The 27,573-nt window shown below is 46.3% G+C and overlaps 1 protein-coding gene across 14 annotated transcripts in view; it reads left to right on the top strand.

Moving 5' to 3' along the window:
- PPP6R3 (protein phosphatase 6 regulatory subunit 3) overlaps positions 1–27,573 on the top strand; it is an 81,663-nt gene that overhangs the window by 44,258 nt on the left and 9,832 nt on the right. For 6 of the 14 annotated variants that reach the window (XM_074274392.1, XM_074274395.1, XM_074274391.1 and 3 more), the window contains 13 exons: positions 551–616; positions 3,411–3,523; positions 5,227–5,340; positions 10,533–10,662; positions 12,682–12,834; positions 14,559–14,708; positions 15,409–15,473; positions 16,256–16,371; positions 17,064–17,149; positions 21,216–21,302; positions 24,542–24,639; positions 26,135–26,189; positions 27,112–27,242. In XM_074274392.1, the coding sequence (XP_074130493.1) occupies positions 551–616; positions 3,411–3,523; positions 5,227–5,340; positions 10,533–10,662; positions 12,682–12,834; positions 14,559–14,708; positions 15,409–15,473; positions 16,256–16,371; positions 17,064–17,149; positions 21,216–21,302; positions 24,542–24,639; positions 26,135–26,189; positions 27,112–27,242 (1,364 nt within the window). The remainder of the gene's footprint in view (positions 1–550; positions 617–3,410; positions 3,524–5,226; positions 5,341–10,532; positions 10,663–12,681; positions 12,835–14,558; positions 14,709–15,408; positions 15,474–16,255; positions 16,372–17,063; positions 17,150–21,215; positions 21,303–24,541; positions 24,640–26,134; positions 26,190–27,111; positions 27,243–27,573) is intronic. The other 8 variants (XM_074274396.1, XM_074274399.1, XM_074274394.1 and 5 more) reach the window with 3 other exon arrangements.

The following is a 27,573-nucleotide window of genomic DNA, read 5'->3' on the forward strand; positions in this document are numbered from 1 at the left end:
CTCCCTTTTTTTTCCCTTCATTTTTTGCATTAGCTTTTTCTTGGATTAGATGTCTAAAAATACCCATCACATGGCTCAGTTTTCTTTAAGTGTAAACTCTACAAAAAGTCGTTTCCTTTAACCATTTACCCTTATGGCATTTTTGCTTTTCTTCTTACTGAAGCTTCCAGCAAATGTGTGTGTTCCTCCATCTGTCTTTTCTCCCCCTTTTGGTTTCTCTGAGTAGCCTGTCTGGTGGATTTTAATCCTATATTCTATTCATGTGCATCATCCCATGATTATGATGTCAAGTTGTGACTTTTGGAATCAGTATTAGGATTTGAGGAGTTCTTGAGATTGTTTGATCCTGGGGTTTCTAATAGTATGTTCATTCTTTGAATGTTTTTTTTTGGGGGGGAAACTCTCAAAAAGTTTTATAGCATTCACAGTGAGGGAAGCGTGCAATATACTTAAATCTGCTGGATGAGTGTGTCTATATATGCTTCTTACATTGGGACTTGACCAAGAGCACTTTGTTACTATGATAACCTTTATATCATGTGTTTTACAGTGGTTAAATGAGGAGAAAATTATCCAGAGGCTTGTGGGAATAGTTCATCCATCCCAAGAAGAAGACGTAAGTGTTCCTGTTTCATGAGCATGTTCTGCCTTGTCTTGGCAATTTTAGAAATGGGTGGTTGGATCCCGTGGCGTGGCTGCTGTGTCTGAGTGTAAATCGGAGTCTGGTACAGGTAGAACATCGATAATCCAGCATTATGGAAGCCGGCAACTTCTTAGGCAGCACAATGTTATGGTAGGTCTTTTTGGTAGACTTGCTGTAAGGGTCGTGGCTTCCACTCCTGTGACCTGGGAGGTATCCTTATCTTGGAAGACAGACACCTGGTGCTCAGTTTCTAGGAACATGTTGTTCTTGGACAAACAGGGTGTAATCCTTCACTAGACCTGTTTTCAAGCCTTTTGTAGGACCTGGCAGAGCCTTGGTTCATCTTGGGTCCTCTCCAGGCCCTGCTGAAACCACAGTCGTTCCCTAGTGAGGGCGGCTCCACAGCCATCAGCTCCTGTTGTTGGACAATGGTTTGTTTCTCTCGGACCCAGCTAGAGATGGCCGGCCAGCTCTTCCCTGTGGCTGGAGGCCTCCTGGAGTGGCACAGGGATGCCCCAGTTTATGTTAGGAGCTTTTGGAATCAGAGAATCCAGGAGTTTGGATCTGTCCTGTTAGGCAGAAACAGTCCCCTTAAAACATCTTATAAGCTATCCTTGAACAGCAGGGAAAACTCAGCCTGTCAGTCACTCTGCTCTGTTGTTGAATTAGTCATGTAGTGTAAATGCTTATCTTTCATTAAGTGGAAATCTGCCATTTGACCCTGGTGCTTCTGGTGGATGGGACTGCTGGGAGGCCAGGTCTCCGTGGGGAGCAGAAGAGGTCTGACCGCCCCCTCGGGAGCTGGGAGGAGATTGCTCGGGGCCGCAGGCTTGTCCCTTTGGGGTCTGAACCTGCTTGTGACTGGCTTGTGGCCATGGATGGGAAGGAAGGAAAGGAGAAAAGCAAAGGCTGCCCAGAGGCTCTCAGATGCCTGTTCTTACCATAGAGGGAATTCTGTGGAGCTAGAGGGGGCCCCGGCAAGGAGACAGGAAACCTTAGCATGGCTCTTGTGCTCCTTCAGGCGCCCAGAAGAACTAACAAAGAGCAGCTGACTGCTTTTGCCTGGGACACTGTATTGTGTGTCATATTGGCCTAACTGGGACCGGAAGCATTCTCAGAGCGTTCTTCCTCAGTGTCTTAAACTTGGGAGGTGCTCAGGGGAAGAATTTGGGATTTGGGGAAAAAATAAAATAAAGTCTCAATGGCTTAAAAAAAATAACAGGTTTTTAAACATCACGATAGGGGCTTTGGCATTCCAGAGCCAGCACGTGCATGGTGTCATACTGTTTGCAAAACGTTTTACAATGCACTTTTCCTTTTCCCATTGTTGTTTTGGCATAAGAAATTAAATGGGGATTTTGGGGGGAGATTTGTGGACGCTGCAGGTGACACCACTCAGATGACACAGAACAGGTTTAGAAACTCACAGATGCATAAAATTTGGGTCTAGTACTGTGTAACATCTGCCTAAATTTTACCATAAGCTGCTGAAAAGGTCCTCTAAAAGAATGAGAGAAAATTGTGTCTTTTCCGTCACAAAGACAGGGCCAGATTGCAGGGGCACCACCCCTCTGACCCCAGCGATGTGGAAGGAGAACTGTATTCTCTCATCTTATCCTCACAACCATCCTGGAGGTTCCATTAGTTTTCAGTTTTACAGACAGAGAAATCAAGGCATTTCTGTTAATTGACTTGCTAAGGCTGGTAAGGCCTGAGGCTGATTTTGAACTCAGGCTTTATGGATTTCAGAACTAGAACTCTTCTTGACTCTGGTACCTAAGTTAGGGCTTCTGGGATTGGATCCCCGCCTCAGCACCCTGCAATGTAGCACCAGCATTAGGTGTTTGTAAGGAGCAGGATGGCATTACGTGGGTGAATTACAACTTTGTGTTACATCCTTTAATATTTGTTGAGTACAGTCGTTCAGGATTCAGGGCTTGAAGGAGGTGGCGTGTGCTGTAAAGAAAGGAGAACCCTCGCCCTCCATTACATTTGGTGCTGTCTGACCAGCTGGCGTCACCGACTATTAGGAAGAGCTTACTTTGGGAGCCTGAGGACCAGGGAGAGTGACCATGGCCCACAAAGAGGTGCCAGCCTGAGTGAGGGGGAACACCTTGGGGATCATTTGCCGGGTGTTTTTGAACAGAACTAATTCAGTGTGCAGCAGACCCCTGAGTAACTGGAAAGTGTCCGAAGAAGGCATGACTCTCCCAGAGTCCCAACAATTCTGCTTGGTGGATAATTCTCTTTATTCCAAAGAAGCTGAACGTAAAAGGTTGACTATTGTTTGGGGTGATTTCCATTTGTTTTATGTGCTAGGCTACTCATTTTGAGATCTGCAAAAGTTGTCTCTGCTCTGCTGGATTATTGTTCTACCTGTATTCAGAGACTGATTGTATAATTGCCTCCAGTTCTGCTGAGATTGTATCCTGAGGTTTTGGGTTCCAGCCACAATTTAAACATGAAATGGGGGAATCTCTCTCTCTCTCTCTCTCTCTCTCTCTCTCTCTCTCTCTCTCTCTCTCTCTCTCTCTCTCTCTCTCTCTCTCTCTCCTCTCTCTCTCTCTCTCTCTCTCTCTCTCTCTCTCTCTCTCTCTCTCTCTCTCTCTCTCTCTCTCTCTCTCTCTCTCTCTCCTCTCTCTCTCTGTCACACACACACACACACACACACACACACACAAACACACACACACGTCCCCCAATCTTCCTGATCTGCTTCCCCTTCTTTCAGGGCTGAGGATCCTAAAAACTCTGCTTTTCTCCTTAGCGGCATTCTAATGCCTCACAGTCACTCTGTGAAATTATCCGCCTCAGCAGAGACCAGATGTTGCAAGTCCAGAACAGCTCAGAACCGGACCCCCTGCTCGCCACTCTAGAGAAGTACGTTCTCCATGTTGTGCAGTGCTCGGCTGCCCTAGAGGCTGGAGGGAGGGCTGGTGCTTTTGTTCTTTCTTTTTTTCATTCACCTCATTGGAGAGTTCAGTTTGTGAGGCTGTTGGAGCCTCCCGATGTCGGTGATCTGACAGTGGCTGTGTGGGTCAGTGTGCAGTGCGGGAGAGCTTCGGGACAGAGCTTCTGCCCGGCACACTTAGAGGAGTTCTATCCTGCCGGCAGCCCGTGGCTTCTGGCCAACACCGTTTTCCCTTTCATTTTGAAATCTGGCTCTTCAGAAGTTCTGCTTTTCTGGGCTGGGGGCACCTGAAATGCAAGCCCGTGTAAACTTCTCTCACACTGGTTTTTTTCTTTGATTTTCCATGGTTATACCTTGATTATCAAAATGATGACATATTTGATTGATTTGAATTGAAGAAAGGTAATCCCAGAGAGTTTGTACTTGTCATGGATTCCCTGTAGTCTGTATTGTGGCCACTTGGCCCCTGGGTTTTCTGGGGCTTCAGGAGGATACTTGCTAGTTAGCATCAATTGGATAGAGTCCCTGGTGACCAGCGGCTTGATGGGTGGGGGCTCCCTCATCTGCCCACCTTGGCTCCCTGAGGATTTCTAAAGTATTTCTTGCTTTTCTTCAAAGTAGCATGTGGCTTGAAGGAGAAACTCTTAGGCACTAACTTGTGCTTTTCTCTCTCCCTGCGAAAAGAGAAGTATCCATCTCCAGTGTGCACAAGGAGAGAGCAGGCCTTTGGGCCAAGGAAGGCCCGCAGTCATGCTCTACCTCTGACCCCAGATCTCTTGGGCCTCTCAGGCCTCCCTGGGCAATTTTCCCAAGAGTAGATTGGGGGGGGGGGCACTGTGTTTCCTCATTAATGAATTCACAGGTCAGCCCTGGGAAAATGGGAAGGGGCAGGTGTTCTCTGGTTTAGGAGGCAAAAGAGGAAAGGCTTGTTCTGTCACAAGATGTGGAGAGGGCCTAGCGCCTCCTTCTATTTACTCCTGGGATGTAAATTATTTTGGAATTAGATTAGACTTTCAGTAGGATAAAACTGTAACACAGCCACTACCGTTCCCTGATTTTTGCACATATGCTGTTTTTTATGTAGTTTACAATTCAGGAGCCGGCCCTGAGGAACTGGAATACGGGGCTGGATCTGTGGGTCACAAGTCTAATTAATGAATACTTACTAGTCACCTCATACCTTCAGAGGAAGTCTCCCAGCAATTTGGGAATTTCCACTCCAGGAATCGCTGAGGAGATGTGAACGAGTAACAGACTAGTGGCATTTGGTGCCAGGTAGTCCCCTCAGGAAATTAACCTTGTATTCAATATTATATACATCTAACATCTTATACATCTAACCCTTAATTTATTTGTAGTATATGCTGCTAAAAAGGCACGAGATAATTCAGTAGCTAAAAGAAGTCACATTTTATGGAAGAAGCCTGCCTCATCCTACTTGTCAGTGCATTGCAGTAGGACACAGGAGGCACCGATCCACTTGGCACATGCCAGGTAGGGCTTGGTGACCCCCAGCGACGGCGGCACGGACGGCCCTCCATCCTCCTGGGGTCCGCCTGAGCTGGCACGCTTGGGCGGCTTCTGCGCCCTCCGCGGATGCCCACGCAGCTTTCTTTGCAGGCAGCTAGCACAGTGTGATGTTTACAGTGCTCCCTGCTCTGTCTGTTCCCAGGCAAGAGATTATTGAGCAGCTTCTATCAAATATTTTCCACAAGGAAAAGAACGAGTCAGCGATCGTCAGTGCGATCCAGATACTGCTGACTTTGCTGGAGACGCGACGGCCAACGTAAGTTTTCTCTTGCCTTTCGCAAGCATCTGCTTGCATTCTTAATCTCTTGATCATCTTTGTTTTTAATCACTTCCATTTCCCAGCGTATCTCACTCAGAACCAAAAGGGAACAGGGAGTCAGCAAACTGAGCTAATACAGCCAGAGCTTCCCGGGGCTTCGGGGCCTCGTCTTCCACTCTGCGGAAGGCGCCCCCATCCCTCACGGATGCTGCTGCTTAGTTAGTTGGGTTCCTTCTTGAACCTCTTAAGTTAGGGTTAGTTTGGGGCAAATATTGGCGGCATGGTGAGGTTTGCCTGGTCTTTACAGGGACTGTGGCAGACTTGAGGTGGTGAGGATGCTTTTTTTCTGCTTCTGCTAACCTTCCTGTGGTCAGGCTGTCCCTGCCAGCTAGTTTTTATACCCTGTTTTCATTTATATTTTTGTGTGTGACCTCCTCGACGTATCCTGAGTGATAATGGAATCTCTGGCTCAGAGGGTATGGACCCTTAGGACATTTTCTTTGCCTGCAGGCCGGCCGGTCTTCCCACAGTGTCTCCACTGTTGACCCCTCTTATCTTTGGTCATTTTTGCCAAGTTGTGCCATGCATGAGGTGAAACCATGAAAGGTTTTAATTTGTACTTTCTCTTACTTACCTACTTAGGACATTTTTTGAATGAGATTATTAAAAGTTTCCATTAATAGATTTTCTTTTAATGGTACTTAACAGTATTTTTGTTGAGAATACCCACCCAGAGGGATTGGCCAAAGTAGCTGTGGGTTCTTGTGGTTAAACATTGGTTATTTTTTATTAGAGAATTATCACAGAGCGTACTGGTCTGGTCCAGAGGTAGCCTCTACTACTACTCGGCTCCATGGCTCCCTTTCCTTTTCTGTCTGGGTTCAAATACAAATGACTGCCCCCTGCTGCCTTTTCCATCTTAAAAGTTAAAATCTTTTCCCACCTCGTAATTTCTCACTTTCTGTCTCGGTTCCTTTATGCTGATCTGGTCTGGTCTCAGAGGACCCTCCCTCCCTGCTCAAGCATCACCTCCACCAGACGGCATTTCTGGGTCTCCCACCTTGTTTATGTTTACCTCGTATGTTCACATCGATTTCTGGTGTTGCCCAGTTAAACTGTCAGCTTCTGGTAGGAAGAGGTGGTTTGGTCTTTATGTATCCTCAGCTCTGAGCATGGTACCTGGTACACAGCAGTCACTTCTTTGTTTGTTGATTAATTTTTTAAAACCCTAGGAATATAAAACATTGTAGATCCAGTGAAATCATGTAACCGAAGTAGTTTGTAAATCTCACTTTGGGAGCCTAAAAATACCATATGAATAGGAGGATGTATTAACATTGTAGAAGGCCATGTGGAGCTCGAGAGCCAGCTTGGAGTAAAGAATGCTTGGTGAGAAGTCCCGCTGCTGACACTGAGTTCCGGGGCATCTAGTACCTGCCTTGGTCGAGGGGGGGTCACAGGCCCAGCGTGGGGTAGAACTCATGTCCTGTTGGGCCAGGAAGTCACTTTTTAAAGCTGGCAGCGACCATACTATGTAGTGTGGAGCAATCCTGACACCCCTTGGAGCTGTTTTCTGTGCAGAAGAGAGATAGGAAGCATTTCCCAGTTTGGTCGAGTGACTGTGAGACGAGCTCTGGGGTTTGGAAGAGTTGCTGTTAATTCACTAGACCCCTTAGGTCCCGGGCTTGCTTCTTCATCGCGCCAGTGTCTTTGTAGAAAGAGCTGGACAAGGATGGGGCTTTGTGTTTGGTGCCTGGGTTTCCTGCAGCTATGTATTTGTGCATGACCCTTTTCTGAGGGGATACAAGTTAGGGTTAGGTACAGCTGGAAGGAGGGGATGAGAGGAAGAGGGACATCGTCAAGGAGTAATATTTTGCCTGATGGAAGAAACAGGCGGTTAACTGGGTTTACAAAGTTGAATAGTTCCAATAAAAAAAGCTCCATAGGAAAGGCTGCCTCTCTCTGCCACTCGGTGTTATTCAAACTTGGGAATATTTTACTTGAAATTTTTGGGTCACCCCTGTTCCTTGTTTGATCTCTGTATAGAAAAGATGAATTTTCAATTCAATGTTTTTTCATGTTGAGATAATCTTAATTTGTTCTCATCCTTTCCTGCATTAAGAAGGCAAGAAATACAAAATCCATTGCAAATATGAAGTTTATGCAAAACAAAGTTTCCACATTATTCATATTTTTAAAAAAAGAAAGAAAGAGATTTAGTCTTCAGTTTGCCCTGAGTTCTCAATCTTCTTTCCTGGAGGTGGATCTCATGTTTCATCATAAGTTATTTGAAATTGTCATGAATCATTTCATTGATCAGAGAAGCCTGGTCTTTTTTTTTTTTTTTTTTTTTTTTTTTTTTTAACAATGTTGCCTTTACTACATTGTTCCGGAGGAGCCTGGCCTATTGTTATAATGTTGCCTTTACTACCTGATCAGAGAAGCCTGGTCTGTGGTTACAATGTTACCTTTATATTGATCAGAGAAGCCTGGTCTGTGGTTACAATGTTACCTTTACATTGATCAGAGAAGCCTGGTCTTTTTTTTTTTATAATGTTGCCTTTACTGCATTGTTCAGAGAAGCCTGGTCTGTGGTTATAATGTTACTTTTACATTGTTCAGAGAAGCCTGGTCTTTTGTTCTAATGTTACCTTTACTATGTATAATATTGTCCTGGCTCACTCATTTCACTTGCTAGGTTCATAGGAATCTTCAGGTTTTTCTGAACCCATACTGACTGTCATCTCCTATAACCTAATTATAGTCCAACACAATCCTATTCCACGATTTGTTCAGCTGTTCCCCAATTCATGGACATCTCTTACATTTCTAGTTCTTTATCACCACAAAAAGAACTGCTATGAATAGTTTTTGTACATATGGGTTCTTCTTTTTCTATGATTTTCTTGGAATTTCATCCTAGTAGCAATTTTGTGGAATTAAAGCTTGACATTTAATGGCTTTTGGGGCATAGTTCTAAATTGTCCTCTAGAATGTTCATAGCTCCAACAGCAGTGCATTAGTGTCCTCATTTTCCCATATCCCTTCCAGCATTGGTCATTTTCTTTTTCTGTCATTTCAGTCAATTTTTAATGGATATGAAATGGTACCTCTTTTTAAATTATTAGTGATTTAGAGCATTTTGTCCCATATGACTATTGATATCTTAGATTGCTTCCTCTAAAAACTGCTTGTTCATATTCCTTGATCATTTATCAATTGGACAATGACTCTTATTCTTAAAAATTTGACTTAGTTCCCTATACACTTGAGAAATGTTGCCTTTATTTTAAAAAACCCGCAAAGATTTTTCCCCCTCATTTTAGCCACATTAGTGTGTCATTTGTGCAAAACTTTTAAAATTTTATGTAATCAATTTATGTTTGTTTTACCTTCTTTGAATTTCTCATTCTTGTTTGGTTATAATCTCTTTTCCTATCCATAGATCTGACAGGTAATTTCTGTCATGCTCTTCTAATTTGGTAATGATCTTACTCTTTCATATCTTAAATCATTTGAATTTTTTTTTTTTTTTTGTATTTGGTGTGAGATGTTCTATATGTACTTTTTGCCTTTCCCCAACCATTTTTGTCTCATATTGACTTCTTGCCCAAATAGTTGGAATATTTGGCTTTAATTAAACATTGCTACTGTCCTCATTTGCTTCTGTATATTGTATATTGCATTTTATCAGTTGATCTGACTTTTCTGTTCTTACTCAGAGCCAGATTATTTTAATAATTACAACTTTGCTAGTGCTAGACCATCCTTCCATTCCCCTTTTTTATTGATTCCTTTGATATTCTTGATCTTTTATTCTTTTTTATTTATTTTGTTATTTTTATTTATTTATTTACTTTTTTATTTTTTTCTAGCTCTATAAAATTTTTTAGTAGTTTGATAGGTGTGACACTGAATAAGTAAATTACTTTTGGTAGTATTGCCATTTTTATCATATTGGCTTGGCCCACCCATGAGCGAATTATTTATATCTGTGTTTATTTGTGTGAAGAATGTTTTTTTATGATTGTGTTCATGGAGTTTCTGTACATGCCTTGGTGAGCAGACCCCCAACTGTTTTTTATACTGTCTTCTGTTATTTTTCATGTAATTTCTCCTTCTATCGTTTCCTGCTGGGTTTTGTGGGTAATATATAATAGAGCCATGCTTATGCTTTGTGTGGGTTTTTTGAGAAACTTAAAATTTCCAAACAACGCTTTGAGGAGCTTTTGTACCCTGTCTGCCTCTAGGGTTTCCTAACATAATTATGGCAGTACCCACATTTCTTGGCTGTCTTTGTCATCTAAGGTTTGATGAAATTGTAGCTCAATATCTTTAGCACTCATTTGGGATAATTTAGAAATCTTGTCAGTGTATGAAACATCTAAAGTGTTGGTAAACATTATGAACTAAGAAATAGTTACTGTGTGCTGTAGTTACGCTTTTCCTACATCCTGTGGCTAGCCAAGACTCCCCAGGGAGGAAATAACCATTTTGGCCCTCACCTAGCAAGGAGGACTAGAGTTAGAATCTGCAGTATAATGCCTTAGCAGTCTGCTCTGCTAGAACAAGTAGGCTGGGAGCCTTTTGACCTCCTGATAATGGTTTTTGCTCTTTTCCTTCACAAAGTGACCTATGACTGTGATCATCTTAAACCCTTCAGTTCCATTAGCATCTAAGCTACTTGGTGTTGCAGACTTCTTTTCTCTCTCTCTCTCTCTCTCTCTCTCTCTCTCTCTCTCTCTCTCTCTCTCTCTCTCTCTAACTTCTACCTTAGAAATGAATATTTGTAGAATAGTTTAAAATGTAGGTAAGCTCATTGGGAATAGAGTTTGTTTCATTTCTGTCTGTAGTTCCATCACCCAATACCTGACTCAGAGTAGATACTAAATAAATGTTTGTTGATGGATTGATTTCCCAGCCTTCAGAGTCAAATCCATGCAGTGGATGAAGCCTTGGCTCCATCTGACAGAGAAAAGAAAGAGCTCTTAGTCCCCTCCCTGATGGCAGTGCCTTGAACGTCTGTTGGACTGTGTCCATTCTATTAAACTCCGCTCCTAAAATTATCGTGCAATATCTTAGTCTTCTGGAGAGAAGGATGTTGGTCATATGTGAATTTCCTCTTTCAAAGAATTGAATGATTTGCATTATTGTATATTAGTAGACCAATTAATTTGCTTTATTTCAAGATTTGAAGGCCATATAGAAATCTGCCCGCCAGGCATGAGTCATTCAGCATATTCAGTCAACAAAAGTGTTTTAGAAGCTATAAGAGGAAGACTTTCAGCTTTCCATGAACTCCTGCTTGAGCCTCCCAAGGTAAGTTCATGAAATTAAGAAAAATTTGTCCCCTTATTAGAGTTCTGGCCTCAGAACCTACTGGTAAATCTCGTCTTCATAAACTCCTTTACTTTCTTGCAATTAAAACCTGCTGAAAATAATGTAACGGAATTAGGAGGAAAACCCTGACAACTACTGTTCTGATGATTCTTGACACAGAATTCCCTCATTTCTGATGGGCTGTTTAATGCACTATGTGTCATCTTAATTGGTAAAATTGAAAAATCCTAGAGTGAAAGTAGTAGAATTTCTCACTTTTGAAAATTTGGTTTTTTTTTTTTTCTCTCCCCAAGAACCACTTTTTGAATTAAATATGTGATAATTCTTATCATATTTTGTTACATACAGTTCTCATCTCTGAAACTGTCATCCAGAACCTGACAGTCTTTGAAGAGGTGTGTACTAAGGATGGTAGTGGCCATCTTGCTTCAACGCTCTCTTATTGAGAGAGCAAGAAATTGTATGAGACTTGGAAGAGTTTTCGGCCTTCATCTACCTAATTAAGTCCTTTCTTTGCCGATGTATAGGAGAGAGTAATGACTCTCCTTACAGTGGTCAGAGCCACAGGGATGTGGCTAGTACTTGGGGACGTTCTAGGGCGATCCTTAGAAGGTGGGGAGGTAGCCTTGGTATCCCAGTCTGAATCCTTGTGTTAGCTGTGGCTCACAGCTACCTCTTTGAGGTGCCGCGGGATGTAACTTTGGTCCAAACGGATTTTGTGGCGTGTTCTCTGGACAGCTGCCAGGTCCTAGAAAATCTCCAGTGCTCACTATTGGGAATAAAATACAGATTTTTTTTTTTTTTTTTTTGCTTGACCTCAGCATTTTGGGAATGCTTCTATTCAGAATAATTTCAAAACACTCTCAACTTGGAGCATTCTGTTTAAATCTGGGTTTCTTTGAATAAATGTTGCTTCCAAGATTTTCCAGCTTCTAATGACATAGACATCAGTGGGGGTAGTTTCCATCTGGGATTCCACTTGATACATGCTAACTTCCGGGGTCTTCTCTTTGTGTTAATTATGATAATACTCGTGTTTTGTTAGATGCTAAAAGTATCGGACCAATACCGAATGCAGCCTCAAGGTGGCTCTAGATTAGAAATCAGCCTTGGTGAGGGCCAAGGCATGCCATGAATAGAAAGCCATACTGGTAGATACCAGTGGCGAGGCACAGTGGAGGAGTTGAAGAGGGCCATTAGTCAGCTCTTCCTGCCTAAGTTCTTATGGAACAACGACGTGACAGTTGGGAGAGATGTCTTTCTGGGCTTTGTGCTATGGGGCATGCTCCTGAAAGAAGGCCATCTGCCGTGGCTCCTCTCCTAAAAGGCTTTTTTGTAGTATCCTAATGTATTTCTGTGAATCACAGATTCTTTAAGCTGTTTTGTGGCCTAGACACTTTAGGCATATTCCTGAGAAGCCTATAAAAACTGTCTCAGAAGCAAGATTGTCACTTGCATAAAATAAAACGGATAGGATTATATTGAAATAAAGATGTCGGGGTTTTTCCCACCAGATTCATCCTCTGAAATCTTTCCCTTGTCTCTAGGGTAAGGTTACCTGCTTTAGATCCTCTATGGCTTTTAAAATATTTTTTAAGTCTCCAAATGTTGGGTTAAGCTGGCATATACCGAGTGTAAAATGGGAAGTGTGGACCTATGGAAGTGGGAAGAAATTTACCGATCTATAGGATGAGGGATTGTTAAGAAGGTGGAATGGACTTCCCTGAGCTCTTCTTCAAAATAAAAAGATTTGATTAGGTGACTTTCAGGCCCCTTTCAGCTCCAGATCTTTTGAGAACAGTTTCTCTTCTTGTATTTTGGTTTCGTGGTCAGACATAAGCTAATGCACATGTGGCCATGGAAATAAGTTTATTGGAAATCCTAGTCTGAACATTATTATTATTCTTTTTGCGTGAAGAATTGGAGCCAGTCTATACACAAACCACTTTATGGAAAGTGACATTTTTGGTTTGAGACCAAGTGTTTTTTTCTCTTTAGAAAAGTGTTATGAAGACAACATGGGGTGTGTTGGACCCTCCCGTGGGAAACACTCGCTTAAATGTGATCCGACTGATCTCAAGCCTCTTACAAACCAACACAAACAGTGTCAATGTGGACCTCATGGAACTCAACAGCATTGGCGTGATCCTGGTAAGGGCTCACACGACTAGTGCCCCGGCCCTTGGGTCCACTGGGGAGCATGTCCGAGGATTGTGCTCTGGAAGCTTTGTTTTGCACAGCACCCCCTCTCTCCTGTATTCACAATAGATTCCCCCCCCAGTCCATCTGTCAGTTTGTCCATGTTTATGGGTGCTGTGGAGTTTGTGTTCCGTCCAGAGCTTTGGCTGTGAGTTCGGGGGAATGAGGTTGGGGGGGACTGGGCAGAGCCTTCCCTGGGCCTTTCCTTGTCTTTGTGACCATCCTCACTGACTCGCCCTTTCCAGCCTCCCCCTTCTCCATTCCATCGTCTAGCTAACCAAAAAATTCTTTGTGAATCTCAGTTCTGAGCAGGCCCATGCCTACGGCTTCCCTGGAACCTCCCCATTTGGGCCTGGAAGGCCCTTCATAGCTTGGCTCCCCCATGCAACAATCCCATCGCCGTGCCTTTGCCCTGGCTGTCCCCCATCTGGGATGCCTTCTCCATGTCTTCTTTTCCCTGCTTTCCTTTGAAAGTTGGCCCAAGAGCTGCATCTCCAGTAAGAGGCCATCCCTCCTTCCCTCCCCTGCTAGTAGGTCGTCCTTCTGGGGTGTGGGAGCATGTGCACAAGTGTCACACGCTGGCCACGTAGGAAGGCGTGTGGACCCTCTCAGGAGAGAAAAGCCCCCTAAGGGCAGGACTGCCCCGCTGCCTTTGGCCGCTTGGCTGGTCGGTGTGCTTAGGTCAAGGAAGTTCATGTGGGAATTGTCTGTCCTTTGTTTTCGTTACTTGATTCTTAAGAGTTTGAGGAATCTCCTGGATTCTTGCAGATGATCTAATATCGGTTACAGGTATCATGGGGAAGAGAGAGTCGCTAGGGTCTCATTTTTAAAAAGCATTTCTTGGGGGGGGTGGAAAGGAAACCAAAGAATCCCTGAAGTAGGATCGTGACCTCGATGCTCTCTTCCTCAGGAGAGAGTGCGAATCTTCCCCCCTCGGGGGAGTCAGTAAGAGTCATTCTTACCTGTGTTCTCTGATCTGCTTTCTTCTCTCATTCTGACTAGTATTGGCTAGAAAGTGAACAGTAGCCCTAGCCCACAGAATTCTGGCTGCTCAGCACACAGAAGACAAATACGGTTTTGCAGCATCATTAAATTCAGGCCGATGGCGGGCCTTTTGGTAGGATTGTTTTCAGTCCCTCGTTGGAATGTCAGAATTTGACTGAGGCTTTATGATTTTGGTCGGTGCCCTGTCCCCAGAGCATGGCTCTCAGGCTGTCTGTGAGCGGGTAAGGGGCTCCCCGTGTTCCTTTGTCACATGCCTTTGGCTGACGCTGCAGGATTTGCAGACCAGGAGCTCTGTGGGGAATGATCACACTGCTCAGGAAGACTGGCCGCTGCAATGGCGCGATGTGTGTTGTGTGCATGTGTGCCCGTGTGCACCTCTCATTGAAAGCCCCTTCTGTCGAGAGCTTACCATCGCCGGTGCTTCATGCTCTTCCTCCGAGACTGTGAAAATACTCATGGACCAATAGAGCGGACAGACCTTTTCTACCGTCCAGGCTGATTGTTCATTTAAGTGTGACCTCTGCTGAGACCCTCCATTCTCACTTTGTAGACATACCATGGCTGCTGATTGAATTTCCTTTAGTGAAATTGTGTTTTAAATTCATTTGTAGAGTGGCCTGAGAGTTTTAAAATAAAGCTCTCGCTCTTTCTCTCTCTCTTTTTTTTGGCAGGATATGTTCTTCAAATATACATGGAATAACTTTTTACATACTCAAGTAGAAATCTGTATTGCCTTGATTCTTGCAAGCCCTTTTGAAAGCCCAGAAAATGGCACTGTTACTGATCAAGATTCCACTGGTGACAATCTTTTGCTGAGACACGTAAGAGCCCTGTCTTCCTGTGTGTCCTTGAGGGGATTTGATGAGGGAATGGACATCGGGAGCACCGTGGGTGGTTTCAGGCCTTGGAACCTGCCTTTTGGGGGCGGATGCCTTCACCTTCCTGAGCTTCAGTTAACACGTCTGTGTGGCCTCAGCCTGCTGGGCCCCATTGCTAGCTCTCCCTTCCTGAGGGCCAAGTTCCCACGTGGGGCATGTCTTTTTTTTTTTTTTTCCTTTTCTGAATCTGCCCCTCTCTCTTTAGTCCTTGTTGGCATGATTTATTTAGCATTTCTGCCCTGCAAGAAGCACACGGTTGGGCCTTCATTTTTAATTTATCACCAGAGCTTGCTTCCCTGTAGGAATAATAGTATCTTTCGTCAGACTTCTTGGCTTAATTTTCCTAGTTGATCTCAATCCTGAAAAAGCAAGTCTTTTTTTTTTTTCCTTTGAATTTCCAGATTAGTTTGACTTGCTATAACGAGAGGCCCTGTGTTTGACCATCTGTCTTGTGGTCTGGGACCTTTTTCTTATTGCTTCTAGTCACATCAGTTCTGTTTAGAGGTATATTCTCTCATCACCTTTGTTGGATGTTTAAATCATACATAATATTCTGTGACTACAGAACTTTTTATGGGGAAAACATTTCAATGTTAACTGGATTTTTTTTTCCTTTCTCTTAAAAATAAACAAACAAAACCAGCTGTTTCTTAAGTGCCAGTTAGTGGAACGAGTACTTGAAGCCTGGGAAATGAATGAGAAGAAACAGTGAGTAATCAAATTTTTCTCTCTTGGGAAACACATTTAGATTTGTGAGTTGAATTAGGCAGCAGGTCCTGAAGTGCAGAAAGCTCTCAGTATCCGAACCTGTGGGCCTGAAGGCTGTGCTTGGCCCTGACCCACTTGTGAGACCCAGTGCGAGGCATGGAGGTGTGAAGGAGAGGCAAAGGTGGACTCGGCTCTGTCACCTGAGAGGGGGGAGGGGGAAACGTCCCCTGTTTCCATGTAGAAAGCCAGCCAGTCAGGCGCTCCTGGGTTCATGGAGGGTGATTTTTAGGCATTTAGCTGACCAGAAGGTAGATGTACCAGGATAGAAGCTCTCCTATCCTTGATAGTCCCTGGGATTGAGGGAAGACCCCATATTGGTGCCCACCTAGTCATTCTCATCGAATTGGCTTTAATAGCAAACAAGAGCTTTTCTTACGATGCTGTGGGAAAACATGGCGAGCACAGAGGCGAGGAGCGCCTGGAACGTGCCTTAGGCTGACCGGCGCCCACTCAGAGCTTGTTCTCTGGTCTGGCTCACCAGACTCAAAAAAAAGGGCACCCCTCACCCAGGAGGATCTTTTCATCATCTAAACCCAACTCAAGGAGGGGGTCAAGGCACTGAAAATGGACTATCAGGTGCTCAAAGGGGCTTTCCCATGGCAGCTGTCTGATCTTCTGACAGACGCTTGCCCACAAACCCGTTTCCCAAGAGTCAGAATACTTGGTCAGGTATCAGTTTGGCCCACTGTCCCTACTCAGTCCCGACATTGTCCTTCTTTCAGGGCCGAAGGAGGCCGACGCCATGGTTACATGGGCCACTTAACGAGGATCGCTAACTGCATCGTGCACAGCACGGACAAGGGGCCAAACAGCACGTTAGTGCAGCAGCTGATTAAAGGCAAGTCGGTTTAGATTCATTCTCTCCAAATTACACGCTCGTTCTGGGTCCTTCTGGCATGCTCTGTGTAGTGCCTTATTTCATGGTCACCATTTTTATTTTAAGAAGCACGTCATGGTGCAGGCGCCTCAGGGAATCTGCTGTAGAGTTTCCCCACCAGCGGCGGCCATTGGAGGTGATCATGGCTTGGTTTCTAAGGCAGACCGGTCTCCCAGAATGTTCTTGCTCTTGTCGGGGGCCTCTGTGCTCCCAGGTACACATGACTCTGAGGAGGGCTTGGGTCTCCTCAGGTTTCTGAAGGGGTCCATGATCCACCTGGGATGTAGAACTTCCTTTCAGCTCATGGATTGCTCCCGTGTGAACCTCCAGTTTTTTTCGGCCTCTCTTCCTATCCCTAGCTGGGCTGGTGGGATCTGTCCCCTTTAGTCAGCATTTGGCCTCTGTTGGGGTCCCTGTGTCTCTCTCCCCTACTATAAGTGGGGGTGACTTTGCACTACCTCAGCAATCACTGGTAGCCAGCTGGGTTTGTCCAACTGGAAAAGCAGTCTGTCTTGTGGAGAGGCCGGGGCACCTGCTGAGTACTTGGCAAGCCTCTTTTCTGAGGGTCTCTGGAAGGGCCACCAGGAAACCCTGTCGTTTGTTGCGCACACAGTAGGGCAGCCCAATGACACTGTTTCCTCTCTGTCTCACAGAGCTTCCAGATGACGTCAGGGAACGTTGGGAGACCTTCTGCAGCAGCTCTCTGGGGGAGACGAACAAGCGCAACACGGTAGACCTGGTACGTGGGAGGAGGCGGGAGCGGCAGCTGAACACGGGCCCCACGGGCCTGCGGCGCCCCCTCTGTGCCTGGTCACAGAGAGCATCTCAGTTGGTCCTCACCACAACCCTGCAAAGTAGGTGCTCACCTTATCCCATTTTACAGCGGAGGAAACTGAGGCAGGCAGTGGTGAAGTGACTTGGTCAGGGTCCCACCCATGGTCCGGCTCTGAGGCCCCATTTGAGCTCGGGCCTCCCTGGCTGCAGGTCCTGCCCTCACAGTGCAGCCTGTGGCAAATTTTGAACCAAAGCTAGATTGGTTAAAAGGGGAGAGAAGAAAGCCTGAGTTCTTAAGCTTCTCCCCTTTTGGTTTTTAAGAGCTTCTCGGGGAGCGCTGCCCCTCATTTTGTTGGCCATTTGTAATTTTGGGGCATGGAGAGCAGGCCTCTTCATGGGAGTATCTCCATGCTTTGTTGGGCCATCTTGCTGGCCCAAGCCACAGCTGAGCATCCAGTCCTGGGCTTTGCTCCCAATGAGGCGAGGCGGGCTGTTCCCCGGCTTCCCAGCGTGCCCTTTTAACTCGAGCTGGCCCACTGACTTATCTTGGGGGTAGCAGCAATGCCCCAGAATTCCCTTGAGTTGTCTCCAAAGCTTCCTCAGATCGTAGTTTTCAGAGGAAGGCTGATATACCCCAGTTTAGGTTTTTGAAATAAGGAAGCCCCTCATGGAGGCAGCTGTTTGCCCTGGTCTCAAAGGCTGCCTAATTTTTAAAAATTACAATCATGTATGTTGGTATTTAAATGTACCGCATACTATTTTTATCCTGTCATGAGATTCACTTAATGTAATTTTAAAGAAAGTCCTTTTTCCTGAGAGCACGTTCCAGCTCACAGTGCGCAAAAAAATTAGCCCAGAAGCCTAGAGAAGGGGGCATGATCAGTGACTGCCCCCCCTGAATTCTGCCCACCATTGCATGAATCCAGACGCCATGTTTCCAAGCTCTCTTTTCTGTATCAGCCTCCCCAGGCCCAGACACAGCAAAAGAGCTCTTGTAGGCTCTCTCCATAGCCTGCCCAGGCTCTCATGGAGGGCTAAAGTAGGAGGCTAGGACTTGGGCAAGTGGGGAGCACGCTGGGGGCTGGAAAGCAGCTCCTCTCCCCACCACTTCTGAAAGCGTTCTTGTGTCATGGCCGCAAACGCAGATCCTTCCCAGCCTTTGCCCAAGACACGGAGCCCTTTCAGCGTGTTCTGGTGCAGAAGGCAAGAGGCCCCCAGCGAGGGAAGACTCCTCTTTACTGGGTTTTGAGGTTTCAAAAAAGATTTGGGCCACTGCTCAACTCAGGGGCTGCAGAAAATGGAGGTTCTGTCGGGAAGCGAAATTTATGTTCTGAGGGAAATGGAATGAGAATCTGGCATTCTTCCAGAAGTGTGGGGGGCTTGTCAGAGGGGGGCTTTCTTGGGTTTTGTGTTCATCTTTGCACATGATGTCTTTTGCAACCCTAGTAGAATATTATTTCCAAAAAGTTTTTTTCCTATACTACAAGGTAATCCTTCAGTATGATTTTGCATGTGCAGTAATCCAGGCCGGGGTCAGTGAACTAGCTATTCCTCCCCTGCAAGGGCCGGGCAGAGGGATGCTCTTTCCCTGTTGGGGGTGAGGTAGCCCATTTGTACTGGAACTTTAGAAAGGGTCCCACTGAGCTGACACATGCTGGGCACATAGTAGGTGCTCAATTAAGACTTGATTGATTGAATGAAATGCAAAGTTTAAAAAATGGAACTTTGATTTCCAATTATCCCCAGGAGGAGGAGCAGAACTCCATCCACTTGTGTTCGTATCTTCTGGGGTCTGGGCTTCTCTTCCTTTTTAAGGAGCCAGGGATTGATTCCACACAGTGAAGAGAATTCTCTCTCGCTGCTTGATTATCTTGTTTCTGGATGGGGAAAAGGGCAGAAAGTCTTTCTTCTAGCATGGGTTTTGTTAAGATATAATTTAATTTTAACATCCAGATCATAAAGGGAGTAGAACTGGAATATGATTCCCTTAAGAAACATGTAAAAATGATGTAATATAGATTAAATTCAGTAAAGTTTAGATTTTTTTTTTACTTAAAGTGAAACATTTTAGCAGTCCTGCAGGGTTTGACTGCTTTTAAATCACAAGTCACTTTAGAATCACTCCGAGAAAATGAGTCCAGTTGCACCATTAAGTGGCCCAGCCCTGAAATGAGCACTGTAGCGTTGTAGATGTGACTGAGCCTGGGGACACCACGTTTGGGCAGAGAGCCTGGCTCTTCCTGGTTCCTGGATCAGCCGGCCCGCTTCATGTGCATTCAGGATCCCCTTTTTCTTATGGTGTTCGGCTCCCCCCCAGGCCTTTGTCACTCAGAAAACTATTTTTAATTGCCTTGGATTGAGAGTCTGAGTCTCCTAGCCTTTCCACATTCACTTGTTTGGGAAGGTGGTCACCTTCCCAATTGCCCTTGTTAGGCTCTGGATGGTGTAAATGGGACATTGAAAGGCGAGTCACTGGTTTGCTTAGGCCCTGTGATAGCGATAGTGGCAAAAAGTCAAGATCAAGTGGGTCCTGTTCTCGTGCTTCAGAGCAGGTACTCCCGTTGAGGGGCGCCCCAGTGAGCCCTATGCCCAGCTGTTCCTAGTCCCAGATGTGAGATTCATATTGATGAGCTGCCCAGGATTGTAGTTGTTGAGTTAGTGACAGGTTTTTAGTTGGAGAGTCGAAACTCATTTTTAAGCTAAAATTAAAAGAGATGGCCGTGAGGGTGGGGAAGGGGCTTCGTTTAATAGAGCAGTTCCTGGAGAGGCAGCCGCACCTGACTTGTTAGTTAGTGACATCAGGAGGCTCTTTCGAGTACAGTCAGAGGCCCCCCTACAGGCCCAGCTTGAGCACCAGCAAAGGCATCTGACGGTTGCAGGCAAGTTTCCAGTCCTGTGGGCACCCATCTCCTTTTTGGCCTCTATACTGTCCCAGCAGGGAGGGGAGCTATGGGGGATAGCCTCCCTCCCCAGATTGTTAAGAAGGAAAAACAAAGCGATCTCCTCGATTCTTCATATTGATAATCTTCAATAAGTCAGAACGAGATTTTATTTCATTTCGTTTTGCTTTGTTTTAATCAGGCACATGATACAGTTCAGTTCCAGTGCATGTTATTTAGTCAGCATTGTGATGAATGACAACACTCTTGAGAGCTGCCTTTAGTCTTGAGGGAGCTGAGCAAATAAATCTTTCCCCTGCATTGACCCAAGTGAGAAAGTTCATGTGTTGGGACAGCAGGGATGCTGTGCCTGAGAGAAATATGACGTAGGCCCATGGCAAATTGGTCTAGACCTCTCCTCCTCTTGGCCTGCTCCTGAGGCCATTTCTTTGGGGTCTCTCACAGACAGCAGGATACCCTGATCACACCCCATGACAGGGGGTAAGTGAGCGGCTTGCTGAGAGGCTTGCACTGCCTTTGGGCTGGCAAGGGCCCGTGGCCTCAAACATCCAGCTTGCTAGGCTCCTTTGCACTCAATCCTTACGAAAGGATCTTGGCAAGCTTACCGTGCCGGAGTGAAACATCAGGAGAGGTACTGATTCCAAGGCATCCCTTTGAGCTGTCACCAGGGCGTGAGGCCAGCAATGGGCTCCGAGTCGGGCTTCCCTGTTGGGGACGTAGAGAGGGTAGTTTGACCTAAACTCGGTCCCTATGGGATCTTTTCATTTTAACTCTTCTGACCAGCTTCCCTGGTCCTTTTCTCCAACAAAGCTGCTGTCAGTAGCAAATCCAGATAACTTGAGTTAGATTGATTCTGTTCGTAGTGATAAAGGGTAGAATGAACACAGGGTGGTCCGTGACTCAGGGCGGTGAAAAAAATAGATGGCGGCAGAATCTGCTTCCGGGAAAGATTGAGCTGATCGGGTGGTGAAGGTTTTTTTAAATGTTGCTATAGCTATCATCAGTCCCTGGTTTGTTTTAACCTATTTGTGCATTTTTTTGTATATATGTTAATAGAAAAACTAACGTGCCTGTTTCATAATAAAAATTGCAATACTGGTATTAAATAGTTATGTCCATTTTTACACATAGGTTACAACCTGCCATATTCATTCATCCAGTGATGATGAAATTGACTTTAAAGAAACGGGGTTCTCGCAGGATTCTTCTTTACAGCAAGTGAGTTATGGGTATAGTTTTTGCTTTGGGATTTTTTGATGGCAAGTCAGGTTAACTTCTTAAGAATTGTCTCCATAATATTATAAATCTGTTATGCTTAAATATAAATGCCAATATCTCTATTTTATGCTGCTCTTTTATGCCAGTGGGTTTTTTTGTTTTGTTTGTTTGTTTTTAGGGGGGGCCCAAGGTAGTATCTGAAGGGAATATGTTTATTTTGATTATATTTTCTGGGTACATTTTAAAAACAATCAGCTCCAAATAATATTGTTAGACAGTGTTAAGTCATGGAACCCCAAAATTAATTGAAGTCCTAATAGCCCTTCATAAAGTTATTTTGAACAATGAGAGATAGTTGAGACTTCTTGTAAAACAAATTTCAGGAAGAAACATAATTTAAATTCTTCCCTCAACTCAACAGCAGCTTTGTCCCAATCCATAAAAATAACTATTTCCTTCCGTCAAAAAAACATAGCTTTAGTGGCATCCAGCCAGTGTCTTGGAAAGGAATTAAAACCCCAACAATCTGCACTTGTGCTAAATCTCGATCCCATTTGGACTGGGTGCCGCCAAGTCTAGTTTGGATCCTTAAAAGAAAACAGGCCCCAAAGTGCCAGAAGCTCGAGTCCCTCTGAGCAGAAGTCTCACAGAATCATAAGAGATTCTCTCCTGTATGAGTTCTGCTTTTCTCTCACATGTTTATGCCTAGAGAAGGAACAGAGAGAGAATTTATTGGATTCCTGACCCCCATACTATGTGTCCTCCTTTATTACAAGACCCCGGATTATATCTTTTGTTAACATTGTGATGAGATTAATTTATACTTTAAATCCATCATCTTAATTTTCTGTCTGCATCACTAGCTGCTGTGGCCAGCTCACCCCCGAGTTGGTCAGCTGCCTTGTTGTAAGCTGGAAAGCTTTTCCCAGAGACTATTTCAAGTTCAGTTCTTCTCTCCAGCAGTGCCCGGAACTAGTGAATGGCACTTCAGGCCTGGAGTCAGGCAGCTCCCTACTCTGGGCACGAAGTCCTGGCTCCTTGTGGACTCTTAACAGTCCAAGGAGCACCTTGTTTCTATGACTTGGTGAATCCTGACTTTGAGCTCTGCCCAGGACAACTTGGCAGGCCATCAGAGCTCACCTTGCCCAGCATTGCTCTTTGGCTGCCAGCTCTTTAAGAGATGCGAGTGTGTGTCACTATCTTGACTGCTGATGGATGTGACTGGTGAGAGTGATTGGTCAGATGGGTACTTCTACTTTCCCTACAAAAAAGAATCATTTTCGCTACTGTAAGTTATAGAAACATGTTTTTGTGTTCTGGGTTTTGAATTTCATTTACCAAACTCAGATTTTTAATCCTGTCCCTACTTTTTTTTTCCTTTTACTATAATTTATAACAATATCTTAGGGCTTTTTGGTGTTGTTTTTACTAAGCTCTTCACAAGTAGTAAGTCTTTGAGCGCAGCACTGATTTTCGAGCCCTAGACTCCATAGCCATGCATCCTCCAACCGGGCACAGAAGGAAATACTCTTGCCTTCCTTTGGATTGGGAAATCCTCTTCCAAACCTCAGACAGACAGATAAAAGGATTTCCCAAAGTCCATAGACAGAATTCATGGATTGAAAAAACCGACTTGTTTTCACTTGTATAATTCCGTGAGGCATCAAGTATTAAACTTGGTTTGTCAAAGGTTTATATAGGTCCAAAGAGAGTAGTTTATAGTTTTTCAGTCTCAGAACACATTTATCTCAAAACTTTTTCCTTTATATATATATATATTTAGATATATTTCCTTTATATATTTTCCTCATTATAAGGGCTTTCTGCCAACTCTGAGAATGGTTTCATTCTTTTTAGGGATTATTCTCTTTAGTCTGACTGCCCTTGCCGGGCAGAAAGTAGAGTGATAGAGAAGCTTCCTGTGCCCGCTCCTTTAAGTGGCCAACTAGGAGCCTAGATGCCCATAATCTCTGCCGGTGGCCCTTGTATGCCTGTGTGAGCATTGGAATTCTGGGGAGATGGGAGAGGGAGCAGCAGCCCCCAAAAGGAACAGAGATCCCGTCTGCTATTCCATCTGAATATTAGACACGCCATCTTTTCTGGTAGCTGTGCTCAGAGAAGGAGCCCATAAGCGGCAAGCTCTGCTGGCTGGCTTCAGCCCATTCTTTTCAATGAACAATGCCATTGAATAGATATACTCACAGATCCCCATCTCTCTCTGGCAGTCAGTGAATTTAAGAAAACCAGTTCCCTCAGCCTCATACAGAAAAGTGGGGGGAGGGGGGCAGAGCCAGGGGGAGGGGCCCATGGTGGTGGTGGTTCCTTGGGCATGTGGTATGGGAGGTGCTGACAAAGGCTGCGTGAGGACATTGCCCTCCATTGTCCAAGATCCAAATGTTCTGTCATTGGGGGCTGGCTCCCTCTTCCCAGACCATTGCCAAGGACATGCTTGATCACACCTCCATGAAGCCCCTCACCCCCAGAGATCTCTTTTATACAAATAGGCAGTTGCTTCTTTCTAAAACTCCCTTCTTAGCTCCATTATGTTCCTTATATTCTGTTATGGAGAAGAATGAAGCCCCTAATCCCCCTCTGTCTTGAAGAGAGAGAGAAACCATCTATCTTCTTTTCATTTTTCTCCCAAACTTTCTGTTCCTTTGTCTTCTGGGGCCATATAAATAGCAGGCTGAGCTCTGATCTCCAGAGCACTCACACCCCCATTGTGGCTCCATAGTTGGAGCCCCCACTTGATCCTCACGATCGTCCCTCCAAGACAGCTGGAGGGCGACTGGCGCATTCCTTGAGCTTGGCGCGCCTCGTGACCCTTTTTTAAAAGGGGAAAATCTGGAAAGATGGCCAGGTCGTACGTCCCGTGGGTCGTCGTCTGGACGGTGGGGCGCATTTAGAGCCCGGTGCGGCCTGGTCCCACCCCGGCCTGCCAGTCCAGCAGAGCCTGGGCGCTCCGGAGTCTGATGACTTTATTACAGAAATAATGTGGGAAGGGGGCGGGGGGTTCCCTTGTGCTTTCACGTGGATAGCCCAGGTTCCTAAACTTGCCTTTTGCAAATGTGTCTGAAATAATTATTTCTTTAAATTGTAGGAAAATAACTTTAGATTACTACACCCCCATTTCACCCTGTGTTGAAAATAGTCAATGTTTCTGGAGCACAAATGGGCAAATAGTGTTTAGCTTATTCTTAGAATCATTATGTCACTGTCGTTGGTCCTGGGGTTGCCAGGCCTTTTCTGATTATCAGATGCAACAAATGACGTCCAATTTTATTGACCAGTTTGGCTTCAATGATGAGAAGTTTGCAGATCAAGATGACATTGGCAAGTGAGTATGCCCCCCTAGGTGCGTGTTTGTCTTGTGCCCTCTGCCGTTCCTGGGTTCCCTTGGTGTGGGCGGCTCGGTCCCACGGCTTCGGCAGGGAGCAGCGCGGGCAGCCCTGCCAGGGGCTCCCCCCTCCTCTCCTCCCGCAGGGCGCACAGTGAGGGTCGGCTCCATTGAGAGCCCGCTGCCTTCCCTGGCATCCTCCACAACCGGAGGGCCCCACATCTGGCCCCAGCCAAGCAGGCACAGACACCTGGCGGGGCCTTGCCCCCAGCCAAGCAGGCACAGACACCTGGCGGGGCCTTGCCCCCGGTTCCCTTATGCATGAATTGAGAGTCTAGGTCTAGGGGAGCCAAGGAGCGGGAGGCTTGGACTAGAGTCCTAGCAGAGTGAACCTGCCCAAGTCACTCACCACCTCAGAGCCTCAGTTTCCTCATCGATAAAATGTCGAGAAAGTTCTATGGCGTTACCTCCCAGGGTTGGCGTAAGGATCAAAGGAGATCCCGTCTGTAAAGGCCCTCTGCTGTAGACAGCATGCACACGGTTCCAGCGTTTGTAATGGTGCTCTTGTGTTCCTCCTCCCGACTTAGATCCCAGTCCTTGCTCTCCGGGCGGGTCTTTGACGGCCCCCAGGCCCGCACTGACCTGCCCGCAAAGCCTAGCAGAACCTGCTAGAGGACGTCTCCGTTGGCGTGGCCCTGGAGAACTTGGGCTCATTCGCCTCCGAACAGCACGGAGCACAGAGAGAGGAAATGTCTGGGCACACTCCACTCCCCCAGAGCAGTGTTCAGAAAGTTCACAAGAGGGAAAAAATGGCAGCATCCTGTGGTTTTAGTGGTGAGGGGCCTGTAGTCCTCAGCATTCTGAACGGGCTAGTACAGTGGATGGAACTAGGCTCGGAGACAGGGAGGGCTGTGATCACACTGCCCTTCAGACCTGGCAGAAGCCCCAAATGGCCAGGCCCAGGGCCTGAGCAGGGTTCACGTGAGCTGTGCGGGGCACTAGTGGGGAAGGCGAATGGCTGCCTCTGCTCCTTCTCCCATCACTCCCCGGGGGTTCGCCCAGGATTCTGTCTTTCAAGTTGTGGATCCCACAAACCTGCTTAGTCATCAGAGTTCAGGTTTTGCACTTGCCTGCATTGAGGTGATTTTTAAGGGGTCCCGGTAGAAGTTGTCAAGGTGTTGGGCTCCATTTGGTCAGACAGTTGGAACGCAGGAGTTTGGACTTCTCGCCCCCATCCGCTTTTGCTTCTCCACGCCACAGGAGGGCGTGTCGGTGTCTGCAGGTGTGTGTCAGGGTGCAGACCCTCAGGCAGCCAGTGTCCCCGCGTGCCAGCCGGTCAGTCAGCCTGGGAGAGGTGGTGCTCTGTGCCCGTGTGTGCGTCAGCATCCCGGGGCAGGCTTAGGCAGGGGGAGTCCTAGGGCTGTGTGTTTGTTGTGCAGTTAAGATGCTCTTGTTCACGGGGACTCAAATGCATAAACCTGTATTTTGTTTGCAGTGTTTCTTTTGATCGGGTGTCAGACATCAACTTTACCCTCAATACAAATGAAAGTGTGAGTAGAAATTTTCCTGTAAGAAATGATGAGAGCTGGTGAGGGGGGGAGTTGGGAAGACGCTTTGGCTTCCATGCCGTGGCGAGGCGCTTCGTCTCCGATTGTAAAGATTCTTGTGAAAGCATCCGGGCCTGGGCCGCCACACGGCGCGCTTGGGCCGCCTCAGGACCCACCTGGGGTGCAGGGCAGAGGTCAGGGGCCAGAGGCTCATTCCCATAGGATCCAGCCAGCCCCCGCAGAAACACAGGCTAGCCCTCAAGCCAGCTGTCTCCTAATGCATGCCATTGGTCACGCAGGGCCATGGGGTGAGGTGCTGGGTGGGGGGGACCGAGCTGGGGAATCTCGGAGCCCGACTGAGACGGTGAGAACCCGTTTTCTCTTCGTGTCTTCAGCTTCTGGACCGATTTCCAGAGCCATCTTGTCGGGTGCTTCTCCTGAGAAAAGAACACGCATTGATGGGCCGGTGGGCTCAGGCGGGGCCGGCTCCAAAGCCAGCCCCTACGGCCATCGGCGGCGTCCTTTGGGGGCTTGCTCAGGCGCAGTGAGGGCAGCAGGGGAGGCCTCTTAGTTGCTCAGTCTTGGGAATTCAGTTAGTATCTCAGCAGATGGAAATGAGAGTAAAAGAGGAGGTGGTCCATGCTACTCGGACGCTAGTACGTTCAGGGAAACCTGCTCTGGGGAGCGTAATGTCACACCTTTACATGTCTTCTGTGCCCTTGCCATGCTCATTCCTGAGAAGGAAATGGGAAGAGAGACACCATGTCAGCGAGCTGTCGAAGGCTCAGCACCTCGGAGTGACCTTTGATGCAGCCCCCAACCAAGAGGCTCATTGTCCTGGCGTAGAAACGGGGGAGAGCGGCGGCTGGCCTGGCAGTCGGTGGCTCCTTCCGTTCTCCTTCATATTGCTCCTGTTTCTGTTTAGGGGAATATTGCCTTGTTTGAAGCGTGCTGTAAAGAGAGGATACAGCAATTTGATGATGGAGGCTCTGATGAGGAAGATATTTGGGAAGAGAAACACATCGCCTTCACTCCAGAATCCCAGAGGCGATCCAGGTGAGTGATGGGGCCTGCTGCAGCCTCAGAGCCTGCCCACGGCTCTGTTCCTCCAGTGAGTCCTCTCCTGCCCCGTTTTCCAAATGGGAAAACTTAAGATTCTTGGCTGCGATCTGCCCCAGTTTACGCCTGTAAAGTCTTCCACCTCGTTGTCCTGAACAACAGTCACTGGCTGTGGAGTCTCCCCCAATGGCCTGGCCTTGTGAGGATCTAGGGGACCTGTCGAGGAACCGCCTGGGGGCCTCCCCGACATGTTTTTGCTGGTGGATCCTCCCTCAGTGACACCGAGACAGAGAGTAGAAAGCTGGCCAGCTTCCCGTGGGTCTGGACC

The sequence above is a fragment of the Sminthopsis crassicaudata genome, chromosome 6 (assembly GCF_048593235.1).
Source record: "Sminthopsis crassicaudata isolate SCR6 chromosome 6, ASM4859323v1, whole genome shotgun sequence".
In the NCBI taxonomy this organism is placed as follows: Eukaryota; Metazoa; Chordata; class Mammalia; order Dasyuromorphia; family Dasyuridae; genus Sminthopsis; species Sminthopsis crassicaudata.